This window comes from Kwoniella pini, chromosome 9, assembly GCF_000512605.2.
Source record: "Kwoniella pini CBS 10737 chromosome 9, complete sequence".
Taxonomy (NCBI): Eukaryota; Fungi; Basidiomycota; class Tremellomycetes; order Tremellales; family Cryptococcaceae; genus Kwoniella; species Kwoniella pini.
Window position 1 is genome coordinate 573,402 of NC_091724.1, and position 13,139 is coordinate 586,540.

General features: G+C 40.0%; 5 protein-coding genes across 5 annotated transcripts; 1 reads left to right on the forward strand and 4 right to left on the reverse strand.

Annotated features, from left to right (window-relative positions):
* Positions 1-113: 113 nt before the first annotated feature.
* I206_106494 (uncharacterized protein) lies at positions 114-2,622 on the reverse strand (the record flags this gene model as incomplete). Its single annotated transcript, XM_070203327.1, has 7 exons — positions 114-562; positions 632-679; positions 749-1,000; positions 1,078-1,192; positions 1,258-1,658; positions 1,735-1,991; positions 2,069-2,622. 7 exons carry the CDS (start codon positions 2,620-2,622, stop codon positions 114-116), a joined length of 2,076 nt encoding a protein of 691 aa, XP_070059428.1.
* Positions 2,623-3,213: 591 nt separating this feature from the next.
* On the reverse strand, positions 3,214-4,322 carry I206_106495 (uncharacterized protein; the record flags this gene model as incomplete). Its single annotated transcript, XM_019158994.1, has 5 exons — positions 3,214-3,334; positions 3,395-3,489; positions 3,552-3,941; positions 3,993-4,130; positions 4,185-4,322. The coding sequence occupies 5 exons, from the start codon at positions 4,320-4,322 to the stop codon at positions 3,214-3,216; spliced, it is 882 nt and encodes a 293-aa protein (XP_019008132.1).
* A 1,584-nt stretch (positions 4,323-5,906) lies between these two features.
* I206_106496 (uncharacterized protein) lies at positions 5,907-7,897 on the reverse strand (the record flags this gene model as incomplete). Its single annotated transcript, XM_019158995.1, has 4 exons — positions 5,907-6,890; positions 6,953-7,124; positions 7,191-7,368; positions 7,435-7,897. The coding sequence occupies 4 exons, from the start codon at positions 7,895-7,897 to the stop codon at positions 5,907-5,909; spliced, it is 1,797 nt and encodes a 598-aa protein (XP_019008133.1).
* A 429-nt stretch (positions 7,898-8,326) lies between these two features.
* Positions 8,327-9,326, reverse strand: I206_106497 (40S ribosomal protein S11; the record flags this gene model as incomplete). The annotated part of the gene is made up of 4 exons (XM_070203328.1): positions 8,327-8,415; positions 8,493-8,729; positions 8,900-8,971; positions 9,263-9,326. 4 exons carry the CDS (start codon positions 9,324-9,326, stop codon positions 8,327-8,329), a joined length of 462 nt encoding a protein of 153 aa, XP_070059429.1.
* Positions 9,327-10,184: 858 nt separating this feature from the next.
* Positions 10,185-13,063, forward strand: I206_106498 (uncharacterized protein; the record flags this gene model as incomplete). Its single annotated transcript, XM_019158997.1, has 13 exons — positions 10,185-10,346; positions 10,396-10,470; positions 10,530-10,711; positions 10,774-10,854; positions 10,912-10,984; positions 11,047-11,320; positions 11,379-11,468; positions 11,519-11,672; positions 11,724-11,796; positions 11,865-12,053; positions 12,106-12,248; positions 12,309-12,891; positions 12,959-13,063. 13 exons carry the CDS (start codon positions 10,185-10,187, stop codon positions 13,061-13,063), a joined length of 2,184 nt encoding a protein of 727 aa, XP_019008135.1.
* Positions 13,064-13,139: the final 76 nt, after the last annotated feature.

Below are 13,139 nucleotides of genomic sequence, written 5' to 3' on the forward strand. Positions count from 1 at the left end.
TACAACGATAATGCTAGTTAATGTACAAATGGCTAAAAAGCAAAATATGTGACGGTAGATGAATGATGGGAATATTATGCTGAGGTATTTATTTTGCGCGGTGCGATTGGTAATTATTTTTTGTTTTCATCTGAAAATTTAACTTCATCTTTCTCTTTCTCCTCTTTCTCTTTCTCATCTTCCTCCTCCTCCTCCTCATCATCATCATTATCATCATCATCATCTATACCAAGCGCATCGAAAAATCCTCCAACTTTACTAACAATCTTATCATTCTTCATTGGTTTTTCTTGTCCTTCTTCTTCTTCTTCTTCATCTTCCGATAATTCATGTTCATCTTCCTCCTGATCATCTTGAGACAAATCCTCAGATACATCATTATCATCGAATTCATCTTCACTAATTGTATTATCTTCATGATCTTCATTATGTTCTTCTACCTTCTCATCTTCATATATTGATGTATTATCATTTTCTAACCAAATACCTTTACCTTCTTTACCTTTCATTCCAGGTGGATTAAAACCCCATTTTATCTTACCATCAGCTAATAATCTCATAACTATTTTCAAACAAAACGTATCAGTTATTTACTTTTTTATCAAATGATTTGAAATAAAATTGAACTTACTTCCATTTGCAGCTCTATTTATATCAGGTCTTCCACTTTGTGCAGTAACTATTATAGATATTCTGTATCAACTTCTTCATACCAAAAATTTGAACTGCAATTAAAAGCTGGACTTACGATAACCCCTATCATGAGCTCTACCTTCCATAATTTTCCCAGCTGTCCATTTTTCCTTTTTCTTTTCTTCTTCAACTTTCATTCTTTCAGCTTCAGCGAGTTTTGAATCTCTATATGTCCTTTTTCCAGCATAAGGATCAAAATCACCTTCTACAACTTCATAAGGAATTTTGAAAATGGTTTCAAGTGGTAAATGTTGAGCGCAAAAGGTTATACAGGCTGGCAACGATGCAATTTGCGATATCGGTATGGCTATACAGGGTGTAATCAGTCGACATTACCCTCGTTACAAGCCGGGCGAGAAAGAGATCCAAGTTCAGTTCACTCACTAGCTGCTAATGCTTGTATTTCCAGGCCTACCAAAGAAGGGCATACTAATCCTGGACAATCGACAAAACGTACTTCCTTCTTAGACCCCCAGAACATTGTTTGGAAATGCTTTGTCTATCAAGTAGTATGTCAGCTTCATCTAAATTACTCATGAGTACAAGCTGCAAGATTCAACTTACTTTACCTGGAGTGCGACTCGCTTTGACCTTCTGTTCACCTAGCAAGGCATTCAACAAAGATGATTTGCCTACATTCGGTTGACCTATCAAACCAATTGTGAGAGGTTCTTGAGCCGGATCTCGAACGGTAGAGCTTGAGGGTGCATCTATCTCAGTTTGACCGTCCGAAGTGTTTTCTTGGTTGGCTTGTGAAGTAGCGATATCAAAGGGATATTCCTCGTGAATCAGCGACGACCAATCTACGGAAGCACGAACGCTGGGTTTCCAATCTTTTAGTTTTTCGGGATTGCTCTTTGCCCATTCAGGTGGTTGTAATAAACGATCGTGAGCAGTTTGAAGTGCTATAATCAATTCTTCCAGAGAATCTTGTGGTATATCCGGTCTATGTCTTACTTTTCCGCCTACGAGGAGATTGTATCAGCTCAGACCCAAATCCAAACCTAATGACAATACGTAAGGCAGATGATCACTCACTACCATTCAAAAGTTCAACATTGTATGCACGAACACTGACAACCTGCACACCTTCTTGACCCCACCAACTTCTCACCCAATCTCGCCATCCTTCTAAAGCAGCTGGATCGACCAAATCCGATTTCGTCAATATCAATATTATCTCTTTTTGTGATTTCAAATTCTGCAAGTAAGATCGTAATGACGGCGGACAGTGTAAAAGGGGACATCGGGAATCAAGAAGTAACAATAGGATATTTGACGATTCGGTAACTCTCCATCTGAACACAATTAAAACAACATATCATTTAAGCTTTCTCTCTTAATTCATAGTTATACTGATTGAATAATAACTTACAATTGTCTCCAAACTTCCAAATTAGTTTCATACCAAGTTGGACCTCTAGGCCAAATTTCATCTTCTTCTTGTGAATCAATATATTCTCTCATAATTTCATTTGTATTTATTAACCATTTTTTAAAATAACCTTCTTCATTACGTTCAACTTCTTTTTTAGTTTGTCCAATTTTAAATTTAGGTCTAATAGGACATTCAAGTTTTCCTTCAATATCTCTTTCAGTTAAAATTTCTAATGGAAAAATTGAACTTTCAAAAGATAAAGGTCTTTCAAGTATATATTCAAAAGATAAATTTCTTGTTTTATCTAAATAATCAGAAGATAATCCATAAAATCTTGATTTTAATTTAATTGAACTTGAATTTGGATTTACACCACCTGATTTTGAAGGTAATGTTCTAACTCTACCATATTTTTCATTTAATTGATATAATCCATTTGAATGTTCTTCAATTGTTAATTCTCCTCTTTTTAAAGCTCTTTTATCAAGTAATTTTTGTCTTTTATGTTTACCTGATTGTGCTTTACGCCTTGGTACATGCATCGTTGCCATGGTGTCGGAGTATTTTTCTTTGTATTCTCTTAAATGATACTCAGTAGTGGTTTTGTTTATCTACAAGAGGTAGTAAAGAGCAACTTTTGCCCGTTTGAATTGTTGTTGAACAGGACGATTTTGCATTAATGGGAATTTTAGATAAAGTTGATCTGAATTTATAGACGTCATAATGATACCCTCGGATCCGAAGATTGATAACAACTTTGAACGGAATCAAAATCGGATTGTTTATGTAGTACCGGAACCGATACGTCAATATCCAATGACCAACTCTTAACTGCACTTCAGAGATAGTCTGTGTCAAGCTGTCTATAATCTGATCGAGTAGCTTACCATCGACTCAGAGGTATTTTGAACTACAGTCATGTTTGAGATCTCGCATGAAGGTATCAACCACGACTGGAAGCTGGAAATGCGGTTCATAAATCATGTTTGAATCGTTACAAAATGCTAATCATAAAAGGTTGAAGGTATTATACAATAATACTGATGAAATGCTAATGAGGGACGCTCTGCGTATGCTATGAAGTCTGAACGATGAAATAATCTATGAGTCTATATCTAAATGGGGTCTATTATCGGGCAACATCAAAACATTCTGACACATTGATTGTCTACTAAGGTGTAGCCATATTTACAGGCTGAAATCTCGCATTGACCTCGAGTACAGGTAACACCGCCCATAGCTACGTTGGGAAGGGCAGAACACCTGCAAGTCTATTGTAAGTAAGGATTTTCGATGGAAGACGCTGGACGTAGCAAGACTCACTCCGTTCCTGTTGATGAGGAATTGCTTGTCCTGGAACCATAGAGGCCGTTCATGCAACCTCCGCATGACTCAAGATCAGATTGGACATCAACACACTGATATAGTCAATTCTATCAGCATCTATCTCAGCATTTTTCCCAATGTGATGAGGACGTACCTCGAAGCTCTCTTGGTCTGACCCGACTACACAAGCAGTCAAGCCTGCTGGGCAATATTGGTGCTTCATCATCTGGGCTCGCTTTCGTCTATCCCTCAGCGCTCTTCTAGCGTTACCAGCGGTGGGTTCGGGCTCGATAGCCTGGGAGTACAGATAGAATCCCGCTTCTCCAGCTCCTGATGGACATGTCCGAGGGTCTGTACCGGTGATGTCGATCGCACATTGACAGATGTACATTCCTCCCATAGGACTGAAAGCTGCACCGCCGTAGCTTGCACAAGCGGTAAAGCATGCTTCTGGCGAATTAGGGAAAGTAGTTCGCATCGTGGTCTCACTTCCTGTTGATGTGTAACACCCCGAAAAGCTGAAAGCGGTATGCAAGAGCCAAGTCTGTTATCTGGGTCAGCATGCTCTGAGCTGGACAGGAGGCGTTATACGCACTGAGACTTCATCTGCCGCACATGCTCCACTGGAATCCTGGGAAGTAACATAGTTGGTTGATGATCCAGCAGAGGAACCACAAGTACATTGCGAAGATCCGGCTTCGTAAAACGCATATGTGCTTGAATCACAGAAAGTCTGGAGTCTTATCAGCAAGAGCCATGATCGCATGGACCGGAAACCATAACTTACAAAACATTCATCTAGTGATACACCGGATTCCGAGGTTGAGGCAGACGGGATAGAAGCTGAAGGCAAACAGCCTACGTATGTTGCCGCTTGGATACTACGAGCCAGCATGATGGCCGCGATGAGGGTGGTCACGATCATGTTTGGATTTTCAGGTTGTCGTTATGGTAGTAATAGGGTTATAATCAAACAAGGTACGATCAAAAACAAATTAATTATGTGGATGTACAAGATGTCTCGGTGAAACTAGTTAATTATATATAGTCGTTCTTTCATTTACACAATAAGCTAAATCATCTCGAAAAATTCTTTCCAACCAAAACAATGGTATTCCATATTTGTCCGAAACAAAGAATGAAATACCGAAGAGAAAATCTATTGTGATCGACGCCACTGACTTATACATGTTCTTTGTCTTCTTTCTGAAGAAAAAGCGGTAGGAGCACCAGGTATATGATTGTTGGAGAATGTCTCACTTTCACAAGGTCATACCATTGATCAAACGAACAAGTATCCGAAAACGTCTTTCTGCTTGTTGTCTATCTTCATGTGAATAGCACAGACCTTTGTTCATTCTACAAGTGGAAGTCAGAATTTACGCTTAATAGTCTACGAAGAAAAGCAAAAAGTACGGAGAAAAAAAGCCATATGACATAATTAACGTAATTCGCCAAGAATAACAAAAAGATACTCTTCTATAAAGTGCACTAGAACAAAAGAACATGGATTAATTCTCGCAAGTTTAACGCATGATGCATAGGTTTCAATCGGATCGGAATTTACCTTGACCGAGAAGCTGGAACATCTGTCCTATACTCTCCGTCACCTCGGTTCTCTCAGATCGAAGATGAAAGAAGGGTATAAATCCCATCACGTTTTCACCTTATTCGTTCCTCAATTATATCGATCGTAAATCTTTTCATGATGAAATACTCCGCTCTCACAGCGTGTATTATGAATGTCTCGTCAGTTAGGGACAAGAGGTCGGAATGTGGTAGCGGTTACATCCGGATTTGACTTACTATTGGCCGTTAACAGGGGTAACGTGGAATAGCCTGGAAGTCGCGATGCCTAATCCCCCACGTTGGCTCGCAGAAAGCATAAGAACAAAGAGAACAGCATGATCATCTTCCGACTATGTCTCAGTCGAAATGTCGTCCGTTGCAGTCAAACCCGACGAGGGGAGAACAACGACCATCAATTCCAAATTCGGGCAATTTCTCTCCCAGTAAAAAAATTAGAGTTAATTGTCTATTGTTCTTTTTTAGATGGCCCTGAAAATCCGGAAAATCCGGTAACCAGGAACGACATCCCAATATTTCGGCTTGGGTGTACTTCCTTGTATTGAAGAAGGTGGGAATGTTGGAATCGGCCTAAATCGCTCAATTATGCATCACTTCGTCATCAATGTATACTCCTCATGCCGAAATAAGCCATGTTTCTCAGAATGAAAGAAAGACATTGTTCGACTTTACCATTGATACATAGTCTCGGAATATAAATACCTATTATTCTTCAGTTCGAAAATATTTAATACGGGCTAAATGGTTATCTAATATACGTCCGAAGTAACGAAACGACTACTTGCTTTGCCGCTGAAGGATATCCATGAAACACAGCCATACTCGGTTGCTGGCACTCTATCGCTACAATCTCATTCATCGGCTACGCAACGGAGCCACTGCATATACAGGCATATCAGGTCAATTGCTACATGACGTAAGATTATACTGAAAAAGAACGATCCACCAATCCTGATACTACATGAAATGGTAAACAAAGGAGTCCTGCTACACTAATGTTAATAAGATATATTGTGTATCTTACTTTATACTGAAAGCTTTGTGAAGTAATCAAGACCAATAAATCTAAAGGCAGGGTGATGAGATTTAGAGGTGAAGGTAATCTCGGTCCTTTGAGAAGATCATAATCTTCCAAACCAGAGTTTTCCAAGAGCTGTCCATCGGCTTCTTCAGCATGGCTATCACTTGATCTATTACGATCATCGTTTGTCAATGTCTCCCATTTATATTGCTTCACTGCACTTGTAAATGCCTGTCTAGCTTGTCTAGCAACTACTAATCCATATTCTTTTTCCCAATAATCACCTTCTTTTATAGCTCCTTTCCAACGTTTCGCAATTTCTTCATCCCAATTCTCACGTGGTATCATCGTTGCTCTAGCCGCTGATAGTATGATAGAGAATATGAATAGTATTGAAAGAGTGATGAATATCATTAAACGAGCTTGAAAAGGTGATATACCAACTTCTATTGGTTCTTCTTCGATTGAAATATCTTCAACAAAGGTCCAATTTGAGCTTCGATCAACATTATCGGTGGTTGTGGGAAGTGATGTAGAAGACAGTAAAATCTGGCTGAAATGATAAAATCCCCTGAATATATCTCCATTCATTGACCAACTGAATAATAAGAATAAGCCAAGCACTAAAGGCATGATTAATCCTGCTGATTTGATTGTTCGAATAAGGATTCGTCGAAGAAGTATAGAAAGAGGTAATAACCCTTTAACAAGGATTGGTATAGAAGGAGCCCTGGGGAGGACAAGGGAGAATGTCAACGTTGGTATTGACAGTAACAGCATGCTGTATGATATTTGATGAAATGAGGGAAATAGCGATAGAAGGAATGTCAAATATATGGGTAAAAGGAGGACTCGCTGCAGTGCCGGAGTTGAAGGACGAAATGACTGTATTATCTGTATGTTAGCTATTGGAACTAACATGTTGCGATCTGTAGGGAGGCACATACGTTTAGCAAGCTGGATCCGGCACATATTAACCACCAGACCTCTTTGAAACTGAACTTCGGACCGCTATTCTCCAGGTCGTAAGGCGAAATCTTGCCCTTAGGGAATAAAGCTATGCTCAAGCTTAAGCCGTAGAGTATCAGGAATGACAAAAGGTGCAAGAGATGTAACCGTCTATACAGCCACAGTGTCAGCTGCGGTCGGTTTTAATAGTATGATCTATCTGTGATATGCACGTACGAGGGAGCAACAATACGCCCTATCTTTCTAAACCACCTGGAGGCGGTCAAGCTATTATTGGTGCTGGTAGTAGCTGATCCGTAAGACCATGTGTTATTGAGAACATAGCGTACAGTGGGATGAGATAAGAATGACGAAGGTGTATGTGTGATATAAGGAGGTACAAGTAAATCGACAGCTATGTCACACAACAACCTAGTCAGTGATAGTCTTCTGACGGAGAGGTCAAATGGGGTGAACATACCATTAAGCCATTTATCATCACCTTTCTTGACTTTCCACCTTTTCCAAAATGTCACTTGCAAATCTTCATCGTCATTTTCCTGTACTTGCTCATTCTCATGAGACTCGTAGCCGCATCCATGATCTAACAGGTCTTCAATCTTATCATTTAATCTCTCCCTAACTCTCCTTCCTATTTCAGAATCCGCTATTCTAGATCTAATTGAAATTCGCTTAATATCCTTAAGTGGATTTAACAAGTATAAAGCATATAAGTGAATCGCCAATTCCGCTTGACCGCATGCTGAAGTTGTAGATGTGGATGTGGTGGATGAAGAGGATTTGAGATGAGATATCAGTTGATTTGCTTCTTCTTCTAACGTCAAGTCCGGTTCAACTTTCGTTGTTGGCGATTTTACGACATGACTTGGTCCTGCTTCAGCAGTTAGTGATGCCAGGAGTGGTGTACGCTCTGACAGACTCATTTGGCATCATCTTACGCAAGAAGTCAAATTCAAGCACAATATGAACGATGCAATAAATGAAGAACAAGGCATTGTCATCCAAGGGAACGCCAACGTAGTGGACGGTTTAAGTGGAGGTTCATCCTACACCAAATATCATTGTCACTATACAGCATCTCACTGTCATTGCAACGTGCGTTCGAAGATTCTGAAACTGATAATGCTGTCACTGCAACTGCCTTAAAACGAAAGGAGATACAACGGTGTTCTGACCGAACTTAGACGAAACAAATCCAGATAATGTTGTCTCTCCATCTAATACTTCAAAGATACCGGTATTCCCCCATGTATCGATAGTAGCATTCGCATTCTGAACCCAGATCATACGCTAATTCGTGATAATGCTATGCATCAAAGTATACATTGCTCCCTCAAACCCATAATAGCATCTTAGAATTTAGCGAAACCCTTAGCAGCCTTGTTCTTGGATACTCGGAGAACGTTGAATCGGACGGTTTTGGAGAGAGGTCGACATTGTCCTATGAACACATTCAATACAATCAGTCAAATCATTCATTCGTATACTTCTTTTCCAAATTTTAATATAGACACTCACCAACGGTAACTTGGTCACCTTGTTCAACTCGGAAAGCTGGAGAACAATGGGCAGCAAGGTTCTTGTGTCGTTTTTCGTATCGTCGGTATTTAGGGATGAAGTGCAAGTATTCTCTTCGGATGATAATGGTGTTGGTCATCTTGGTAGAGTGAACAGTACCAGTTAAAATCCTTCCTCTGATAGAAACGTCACCGGTGAAAGGACATTTCTTGTCAATGTAAGTACCGTTGATGGCCTCTGCAAAGTTTTCCAAATAACAATTAGCAATACACTCAACCATGGCATGGCGGCTTTGATAGCGTGCTCTGATTATCAATGAGAGATATGACCTGCAAAGGTCTTCTTTCTCTCACAAACAGGTGCACCACTAACATGCCATTGAAAATCGACAGCATAACCCAACTCACCAGTTGGGGTCTTGAATCCAAGTCCAACATCTTTGTACCATCTCTTGGTCTTAGCGTTAACCCTCTTTCCACCTATTGTTTTCCAAACCCAACACGATCATGCCAAGAACACAATTTGACCGAGATTCCATCAATTAATAAATTTTCCAATTCCATGATATCAATTTGTCGAATATAGTATAATCCATCGAATGAGCATTCCAAAAGATCATACGAAGAATGTATTGTCGTTGTCGGAGAGAAGGGATGCAAAGCGAGGCAAGAAAAGAAGAACATCAAGTCAGCATTTCCCATTCTCATTAATCATCCTCCTAATCCTTATTTCCTTAAACTTGTTGGATGATGGAAAAGACTATAACGCACCTCTGGATTTGGCGTTTTGGAAGATGGGTTGCTTTTGGAAGGCACTTTGAGTTTGTTCGGCCATTTTGGATGTTTTGAGGGATAAGGAAAAAGGTAATATATAAACGTCGAAAACAGTTATATTGATAGCGTCGAAGGGTAGAAACTGAGCCAGTCAGAGCACTCTCAGTCCAGAGTAGCAAAGAATTGTCGAATTACAGGGAATCACCATAGTAAAAGCACATCTCACCATACATAATATTGAAAAACCAATTGAACGGAGTTAAATCAAACTCCAAACGGAGTTTAGCGGAGTTTTGTCAAATTACTCTTAAATCCTCAGTGGCATTTTATGAGTTTTTCCCCATTTTCAAGATTGGCGGAGTATACCGCTTAGCTGCAACTAATCGAGGGTATAGATAGGTTTATCTCAAAACACCTTAGGGGTAAGCAAAGAACTGATGTATAACAACGCCAGACTAAATGTATCCCATCAGCGGAGAAGTGTCCGTTCCCCAGGATGCATTTCATTGACTGAGATCTACTAACGCCTCTCAAATCGCAAATACGTCCAAGTCTTCTATCGCAGCAACTTACTCCTTTCAGCGGCGATGTATACTAGGAGTAATCTGAGACTCGACTATTCTTTAGATCTGTCTCTTCTCGACTCGGTTTTGGATTGGGAAGTATATAGTAAATATTACATCAATAAAGCATCGCTGTCGATATAAATAAAGGTTGTCAACATGATAACGGCATGATCTGACAACTAATCGTTTAGCGGAGAAGACCGCTATCTTCGCATCGGATCCGATTATAAGGACAAAATCAATGACGTTGTGGAGAATTGACGGCATACATTTAACTTTTTTATCGTTGGATTGTTTTACTTTGTCTACTTCGTCAAAAATCATCAACAACGACTACAGGATTTTAGAGTGAGATGTCGAAGCGATTGAACAAGAGACAGCAAAGGGAGCTAGAAGAGCTAGAAGCTTTAAAAGCTGCTACTCCGATTGCTCCAGCTGAAAACGAAAGTGAAGAAGAACAAGATGAGGAGGTGGAGGAAAAAGGAGGTAGTGCGCCCGTCAATGCATTTGCAGCTGTAAGTTGAATAGTCGAGACGAGGCAAGCGACTCATAAATGAAATATAGCTTGAAGGAGATGAAGATGATGTAGAAGACGAAGAGGAGGAAGAGGAAGATACTCCTTTGGCTCCTGCGAAAAAAGTGAGATTACTGTTAGCTTTCTTGGGAGTAATTAAAACTTGAGCTGACCTTATACATAGAGCAAGAAAAAGAAGAATAAGAAGAAGAAGACCGCCGCTTCGGCTTTGAAGGAAGAAAGCAGTACGCCGGCAACACCGGATACAGGGACACCTTCGAAAGGAGGGAAGAAGAAGAAGAAGAAATCAGATCCATTTGCAGGAATGGATGAAGTTGATAGAGCATTGGCAGAGTTGAAATTACAGTATGTAATGAGAGTTGTAAAGGACTTCCGCAAGGACGACTAGCTGATCTTGTTGATAACAGGTACGGTGAAAACCAATTATCTGAAGCTGGCCCATCACGAGCAGTAGATTCAACCGAGACTAGATCAGCTATGGCTTTCAGGTAAGCTTGTCTAATATAGATGCAGACGGGCCACATCTAACCAATTTACGTCTTCAGAAATCTTTTATCAGTCGATCCAAAGAATTTAGATGCGGATGCAGAATTGAGACGTTTCTTCGGATCAAAAGTGGTACGACCAATCTCAGGACTAAATGACATGAAATCGAAGCTTACAAGTCTTGACACGTTCAGATTGCATCATCAGCAACGTCCGGATCAAACCGTCATCGACCTGGAGTGTCACAGAAATTACGGTATACAATATCAAAACCCAAACCCACTTATCCGCCTGCTACTTCTTTAGCAGGGCTTGTCATGCGAGAGATGTTAGACAACGAGGTCGAAGAATTATACGAAAGAAGAGGGAGGGAAAGGATAGATAAAGGTGAAAAATGGTTTACCTTTGAGCATACTGGACCATGGAGGGAAATCCAGAGGCAATTCATGGGTGCTGTAAAGTCTCATGGTGAGTCTCTGCTAATTATCAGCACATATCGGATGGGCAGATAACCTATGATCGACAGACCCGAATGAATTGATGGCTCTTCTACAAGTTTATCCTTGGCATGTAGATACTTTATTGCAGATGAGCGAGGTATATAGGCTTCAGTCTGGTGAGTTCAGTTCTCATCACTATTGGGATCTTTACTTATGGTAACGGTAGACATCGGTGCTGCATCGGATTTTGCGGAACGAGCGCTATATGCTTTCGATCGATGTCTTATGCCTTCTTTTAGCGTCTCGACGGGAGCATCAAGGTTGGACTTTGACAGAGTAGAGAATAGACCAATGTTCACTGCTTTGCATCGTATAATATCGTCAGTCGAGTTGTCCATATAATCTAGACTCCGGCTGATCCTGCTTGATAGGTATTTGGGAAGGAGGGGATGTTGGGTGACAACCTTTAATTTTGCTAAATTATTGTATGCTTTGGATCCCGAAGTAAGTATAGCTAGGTGTTTTGTGTAGTCGATCGATATTGTGGCTAACAAAGTCTCCATGACGATTAGGGTGATCCTCATGGTGCTGTATTCTGGCTTGATTTCCTTTCTGTCAAATCGAATAACGGACCATGGCTTTTATCGATGCTGGAGCAAGGCGATACTTCTCCTGCAGCTGCCAATTGGTATGCATATCCTGGTATGGCTTACGCCAAGGCTTTAGCTTTACGGCAAGAGGAAGAAAGCAGCAAGAGCAAGGTAAGCTCTTCCCTTGACTGTCAAGCGAGGAACCGCTAATACGGTATCTTAGGATCATACGAGGAGCGATGGAGCATTACAAGAAGCGATAACGGATTTCCCTCAAGTAGTTACCTTATTGGCGGATAAGATTGGCGCGAGTCTACCTGAAGGAGCGAGGAGTAATCCTTTATTGCAAGTTGAAGCTGGATATAGGTGAGCTAGCGTTCGTTCAATACGCACAAGAGCACCTCAACTAATGTTCTTGTCCTCCAGTGATACACCTACAAATGTAATTCATCTTTTAGCACATATTTACGTATCGCGTTCAGAAGCATTATGGAAAGATGAAAAGCGAATCAAATGGTTCTCTAAACAAGTAGCAGAAGCAATACCAAAACTTAATGAAACTTCAGCAAAAGAAGCAAGAGATGATGCTTTAGCTTTAATTCAATCACCTCGTGATCCATTAGATGAAGAAATTGATGTACCAATATACATTTGTCGACATATTTTATGTTCAGAATCAACAAATTTTTTAGGTTTTTTACCAACTTCAATAAGTTCCAAAAATTTTAATTCATTTGATCCTTTACCTCCTACAACATCAACTAGTATTTATGATAATTCTTATTTTTCAGGATTAAGATCTACTAATTCAACAACAAGAAATGGAAATGGAAATGGAAATGGAAGAGATGGAGGTTTGATGATGGATTTAATTAATCAAGTTTTTAATATTGCACAAAGAAATCCTGAAAATTATAGAGAACGTATAGAAGATTTATGGAGAAATACAATAGGTAGAATAGAAAATCGAAATTATCCTAGAGATCAACTTGATCATGTTTTACAAGGTGTTAGTGTATTTTCAGCTTTTTGCCATGTTGAAGAGCTTGAAAGCTAATTTGATATGGTTTTATTAGTTATTACAAATGGCTGGAGATGTCGTTAATGGTGGAGGTGTTGGTGGTGTGGCACAGAATGAAGGACATGAAGATGGTGGAATGCCGGGTGGATTTCCGGAATAAATGAGTAGGCCTGTCACACTCCTCGTAGTAGCCTTTGAAAACCTACAGTATCATTAGCATGTATTTATGCATTGAA